Source organism: Siphateles boraxobius, unplaced genomic scaffold, assembly GCF_051911475.1.
Source record: "Siphateles boraxobius isolate OS27281-9 unplaced genomic scaffold, OSU_SipBor_1 20, whole genome shotgun sequence".
NCBI lineage: Eukaryota > Metazoa > Chordata > Actinopteri > Cypriniformes > Leuciscidae > Siphateles > Siphateles boraxobius.
The window spans coordinates 5,739,527-5,746,282 of record NW_027508811.1 but is presented as its reverse complement, the minus strand read 5'-3'; the positions used below and the strand labels follow the sequence as shown (position 1 = coordinate 5,746,282).

The 6,756-nt window shown below is 36.1% G+C and overlaps 1 protein-coding gene across 1 annotated transcript; it reads left to right on the top strand.

Moving 5' to 3' along the window:
• The first annotated feature begins 1,529 nt into the window (after positions 1 to 1,529).
• On the top strand, positions 1,530 to 6,013 carry LOC143744785 (G-protein coupled receptor 4). The gene has a single exon (XM_077236434.1). It carries the CDS (start codon positions 2,397 to 2,399, stop codon positions 3,408 to 3,410), a length of 1,014 nt encoding a protein of 337 aa, XP_077092549.1. The 5' UTR covers positions 1,530 to 2,396; the 3' UTR covers positions 3,411 to 6,013.
• The last annotated feature ends 743 nt before the right edge of the window (positions 6,014 to 6,756 follow it).

Sequence of the window (6,756 nt, the reverse complement as noted above, 5' to 3'; positions counted from 1 at the left end):
TTAGTAAAGAAGACTCAATTCATATGACAAAAAATGGTAAATTGATGTCAAAGACACGTGCAATGGTCCTGAGATTTCCACAGAAAATATATATACATACAAATATTGTGTGTGTGTGTGTGTGTGTGTGTGTGTGTGTGTGTGTGTGTGTGTGTGTGTGTGTGTGTGTGTGTGTGTGTGTATATAGAGACTACATCTATTATTGATTGCAATGATCCAGGATATGAAGAGAGTTTCAACCTGTAGGCCTATAAAAAAAGTGTTTATTAAAAACATTGGCTACCTTCAATAGTGGGCAGAAAAAAAGTCAATAAATATTGTAAATAATTTTAATAGTTGGCATTTGGTGCAAAACCATTTTAAAAGAGAACCTCAGTAAGAAAACCTCTGTTATAGTGCATTTATACATTTTAAATCTAGTATTTAGTAAAATAGCATGTTCTCTTGAGATTGATGGTCTTTACCAGGTGATGTCCCTCCTTTCAAAGGACCAGGGGACTTTCTTCTAAGACCTTCACAAGAAATCAGTATGAAATTTACTATAATTGAAAAATGTATTCATCCTCTCTGAAGGATGAGGCAAACATCTGCTTCAACTCTTGAGGCTGCTGGAGGAGCTCCCTCAGGCTGGAGGAGCCAAAAACCTGAAGAAATGCCACTTCAGACTGCTTGAAAAGTGTTACTAGATCAACGGGGACTGATAAAACCTTCAAAAACAGATACTGTAGAAGCTGTGCTTTTTTATACTTCCTGGCCTGCGAGTATGAAATATGTATGCACTCAGCCTTAAAAAAAAAGTTCTTACATGCTCAAAGCTTTAATCTACCCTTCACTCTCCAGGTTCATGCCAAGCTGCATTCTATGAAGCTGATGCAATTCAATGTCTGACACCAGAATTGTACGTGTCTTTGACATCACTTTAACCAGTTCTTTGACACATAAACAGACAGTCTTCTTCCCCATGTGTAACACGTCTTTAAATAAATCGTGCAGCTTTTCAAATGCCAGTGCACACAAATAATTATAGTCATGTTTAGATCTTGTTAGTGCTTCAAAATGTCACTACCTTTATGAGGATTTGATGGATGAATTAAAACAATTACTAATTTAAATCCAGTTTTGTTGGCAAAAAGTTAATTTGGCAGCTCTATTTTTATTAGACAGGTCTAAAATATTAATAAGTGTGGCTGAAAGAGCATTTCTATAATGCCACGGGTAAACATGTTTCTTTACAAACACAAATTACTGAGTGCATTTTTATTTTTTGGAAAGTTTTTAAATTTAAAATAAGTTAAGTTAAATTAAGTTAAGTTAAGTTAAGTTAAATATTTATGTATGCATGTATATGTGTATGTTTCATATGGATGTATGGCTCAGATTTGGTTTTGTTATTTTTTTTTATTGGTTAGACATGTTTGTATTTGTAGTTGGTTAAATGTCGGTAAAGCCTTTGCAATAAGTAACATCACATCCTCCTGACACATTTCCTCATGTATACGTGAGTCGAGGTTAGTCATGTGCTAATGTGCATCTGTGGCTGAGCTCATTCACACTGAATGAGTGTGCAGTCATCAGTTTTTTTATTTCCCTGAATTATATGATATCATTTTCCTGTGGCAAATGTGGTGAATTGGGTTGTCTCTGAAGTCAGCAGCAGTTAAGTTTTCTATCAGAACCTTTAAGGTAAGGAAATTTTTTTTGAAAATTCACTAAACAGTTTTGCCAGTTGTGTAAATATTTTTATTTCCCCACACACCACCAACAATCTAGTTTAACCTGTAACTAAATGTGCTGAAATAGTGGTTTACCACATTAAATTAAATCACTGATAGATCTTTCTTTTGATAAAACCTGCCTTCTTTCTATATAAATGATGTTCTTTATATTGATAGAGCGATGCTATATAGTTCCAGTCCAGTTTCTCTACGTTGAAAATGGTGCTTGCTATGCCAAATGGGTTCGATTGAAGTAAATAAGTATGCTTCTCTAAAAATGTATAGTTTGGATGACTTGGAAGTCACTTTAGATAAAAACAACTGTTAAGTGGATAAATGTAAGTTGTGCTATGCAAATTGCATTCAAACTCATTGAGTTTGTGGACATATTTGTGCCATTACCTGATTTACTGTATATAATTCCTCATGTGAAGTGGGAACTAAAACTCTGCAATTCATTCTTAGTGAATTCCCCCTACAGGAGTTTGAAATACTTGTTCTGTAAATGTTTATTCCCCATGCATAATGCTGCATAAATTTAGTTTATACTACAGATGAAACTGTTACATAAATGCTTGTAAGTAGCAAAAAAACTACTTTTATTTGTTTTGTGAATATGCTTCAAAACCTAAATAACAGTAAATAACAGAATACCACTTTTGGCACTATCATAGCCAAAAGATGGAGAACCACTTCGATGTAAGTGCCCTCACCAACCTGAGTGTCCCATCAGCTGTGGGAAATGCTTGCGGAATCGACTTCAGTCAAGACGGCATCTTCCTTCCTGTCCTGTATGGAATCTTTTTCATCATTGGCACCCCTTTGAACCTGTTGGCGCTTTTTGGGCTCTACAAACTAATCCAATCAGAGAACGTTCTACCCGTGTACGTCATTAACCTGCTGATCGCGGATCTAATTCAACTCCTGAGTTTGCCTTTATGGATAGACTACTATGCCAATGGACACTACTGGCGCTTCGGAACCCGAAGTTGTCAGTTTATGGGTCTGATTTTTTACATAAGCATTTACGCGGGCATCTTCTTCATGTGTATCATCGCTCTAGAGCGTCACCAGGCCATCGCCAGACCTCTCAGCTTCAAGCATCTGCGTAACTTGAGGTTTTCCCGCTGGATAGCACTCGCCATTTGGATACTAATTGCGGTGCCACCTACCATCGCGTTTGACAAGCTCTTTCCCAAGCAGGAAAATTACACTCTTTGTATCGAGAAGTATCCCTCAGAGGGTAGTTTCATCACCTACAGACTGATTACTCTGCTTGTGTCCTTCATCATACCCCTGAGCTTCATTGTTGGTCTCCACAGAGAGACCGTCCGCTCACTGATGGCAATCAACTCGTTTTTATCCGAGGAGAAGAGGAGTATCAGGGGTCTGCTCACCCTTCTGGTGGCTGTATTTGTCACGGTGATGGGGCCCTATCATTTCATCGGCTGTGTGAAGTACGTCGGACTGCTGATACACAGCAATGCATGCGTTTGGGAGAAGGCTGTGTTTGTGCCCTATCAGTTAACACGAGCCTTTCTGAGTCTTAACAGCTTGCTGGATCCTGTGTTTTACATCTTTCTCCGCAGAGACTTCCGTGACACCGCTGGGAACTACTTGCCTTGCCTGAGGAGATTGAGGACCAAATCATGTCGGACAGAGAAACCGACATGCTCCAGTCAAGACTGTGATTAAAGATTTACTCCTGGTTATATATTTGAAATACAATTTGGACAAAGAACTATAAAACTATTACAAACTCATGAGGCCATATAATAGGATCTATGGTGGAGCCATCATTTAACTCTTTCCCCACCAGCGTTAAAAAAAAAGAAATGTTGCCAGTCACTGCCAGCTTTTTTGATCATTTACACAAATATTTCATGGCTCCCAGAATATTTTGTTGTATGAATGTTGGAACATGTAATGTATCTAAAGAAAGAATAGACCCTCAGCTTAAAAAAAAACAAAACGTTTTATTCTAAAGCTTAATGCATTTTTTTTTATCAACACTTGAATGTGGGTAAGTTTAATTAAAAAAACAACATTAAAAAAAAAAGTTAAAAAAAAGTAAAGAAAATCGAGAAAAACATTTTTTTTTAAATCTAAAGGCTACATCCAGATCGGATTCAGAACTTTGATCACCACATAGATGGAGTAGATCGAGTCCATCAACTCCTCCAAAGCTTCACATTCCTATATCTCAGTCCTATAAATATTTTATTTAATAACATTTTATTCGGTAACATTAGGCAGTTTTGCCTAATCTCTCTCTCTCTCTCTCTCTCTCTCTCTCTCTCTCTCTCTCTCTCTCTCTCTCTCTCTCTCTCTCTCTCTCTCTCTCTCTCTCTCTCAAATAAATTAAATCTTACCGCGCTAGGCTACTAAAATAACAAACGAAAAATTACCGTTATTTTCCGTGCAATATTATACAATTTTGTACAACTTTGTACAACTTATAACTTTTCCATGCTGGCAAATAATTATTGCCACCCAACGTGAATGGTGTATTTGTGCTATTTGTGCTATTGTGTCATCACTGTCTTAATGATATTATATTATTTTAGTTTATTTGTCTGTCGATCATTTCCATGTCTGCACTGTTGGAACTGAATTAATGGTTCTATTCATTATGGTTTTAGCAATAAACACCGGCTAATTTGTGTAGTTAGTCATTTTGTACAGGCCTAGTGTAAAAATATATTTTAAGCGAACAAGTTTCACCCCAGCAGCTAAATAAGTCTTCTTTCCTGTTTATATTTTCTCTGTCAAAATAAATTATTTTGATTATATTTTAATAACCACCCAACTGGCACAATAATGTTTGCAAGCAACTTACACAAAGATTATTATTTAATTTTACTGCTGAAGAGTTGGGACTGTGTGTCTAGTGGTGTCATCAGGCCAGTTAGCACTTTCATGACATAATTTTCTTTTGATTTGAATCCTTTCTCCGAGCATTTAATACCACATAATGTAGCTTCTGAGAAAATAATAATAATTGCATCATCGTGACTCATGTTCACAGGAAGCTGAGGTTTGACCAGAGAAATAAGGTCCCACATGATCAGTATCCGAAAGCTATTCCTATGTGAAATGGCAACATGTCACTTTCCAGCAATGTCTTTTTGGGAAAAATCAAGTTGGCAGAATTTAGATCTCCAAGTGCAGTATGTCTCACTTTGAGATTTTTGTGCCAGAATTAATTATTACTCCCACTGCCATCCACTGCAAAAGCAAGACAGAGACGTGGCTTGCCAAGGGTCGCAGCTTGCTTTGAGACCATTAGAGAAGAAAATGTCTTCTTTTCTTTTAGTGCAATGAACTGAACCTGAGGATAAAGCCCACTATGACAGATTGTTTTTGGCTGCAAATTCCCACAAATGTAATAACTCCAGAGGAAGGCATTGACCACACTCAGAAATGTCACAGTTCAGCACATTGCAGGGTGAACTTTAGAAACTTTATTATATTTGTGACATTGTTTTGTGTCTTTACTGTGTCTGAGTTGCAAAGTTAATTTTATATGTCTGTTTTATATTGTTTATTCTGTCTAATATGTCCTATGTTTGACTGTTATCAAGGTTTTAGCAGCAAACACAATTTGTATAGTGGATTTTTATTTTATTTTTCTATTTTGCATTACCTGTATGTGATAAATTTACTGTGGATGCTTCCAGAGATAATATTTTTGTACTTCTAACAAGAACCACAATTAGCTTTACAGAAATATTATGACCATCTGGTTCATTTCATCTTTATTCCTGCCATGAAAGCTTTTATCCAAGTTCCTCAGCAATACATGAACCTTTGAGAAATTCTGTGTTATATCATTGGTTGATACCCTCGCGGTCTCCTCAAAAATCTGAAAACCTTTGAAAAAGCATTGCATTTCAAAGCAACAATATGTGTTCACGCCAGCTGTGTTGTTAATGTGCTGATTCTTTGACTATATCTTCAAAAGTTGTCAAAGTTTTCCTTCTACTGAAATCTGTATTTGATCATATTTTATGAAAGAGTGTAGGTAGACCAACTATAACATATGACTACCCACATGCTATTCTCTCTGGAAAAGAAGAAAAAAACTCTGTATCAGTATTACACAGATCCAATCTTATAGCTTTATTTGTGCTTTATATGATCAGAGAATTAAAAGAACAAATTGAATAAATGCCTATTATTTGAACTTTTTCAAAATCATGAGCTGTCAGAGTTTTACTAAACTTTTTGACTCTTTATACTTCTGTATTTCACTGTAGTATGCTGTAGAAGAAATAAATTGCATATTGCAAAAAAAATCTTCCTGTTTATGGTTAATCATAATAATCAAACATATTTCTTGTTTATTGATTTTTTTCAAATCAATATCTATAACATATCTATATCTTAGATAACCTTGGTTCTGAAGACATGATACAACTTGTTTCCAGTAACTGCTGAAACAAGCTGTTAACCACATGCTTTTTACATGATATATTTGAGTGCCATGTCAACAGTGTTTAAAATGATATCTCACTTCAGCTGTTACTTGCATGAGTTGACATTGTTTCTTTGAATTGAAGTACCAAATGTTCACAGCGTCATACTTGTTTGTTCTTTTGCTCTGAAGGTGTCAAGACCACCACAGCTGTCTAATTTTGCAGCTGTGGTACCAATAAGTCACATATACCCTATTTACACTCAGTAGGAACTTGCCCTTGGTTAACTGATTCTGACAGGGGTATAAGAGGTGTACAAAGTTTCCTGCATTTAGACTCTTTCTGACTCTTACCCCCCTCCCCCCCCCCCTCCCTCTCTCTCTCTCTCTCTCTCTCTCTCTCTCTCTCTCTCTCTCTCACTATCTATTACTCACTGCAAGAGGGTCCTTTGTTAACTAAACTATTCAATTTTAAGTTCACTAATAAAGTAATCCATGTGACTCCATTTTATGAAGCGACGCAAGTACTTTGTTTGCCCAAAAAAAGATGATTCCACTTTATTTACAAAATATAATTCTATAGGACCAAAGCACTATACACTTTAGGAACAAAATGGTTTGATC

What these genes read in the sequence shown, in the direction of transcription:
- LOC143744785 (XM_077236434.1), top strand. Translation starts at nt 2,397, where the DNA reads ATGGAGAACCACTTCGATGTAAGTGCCCTCACCAACCTGAGTGTCCCA.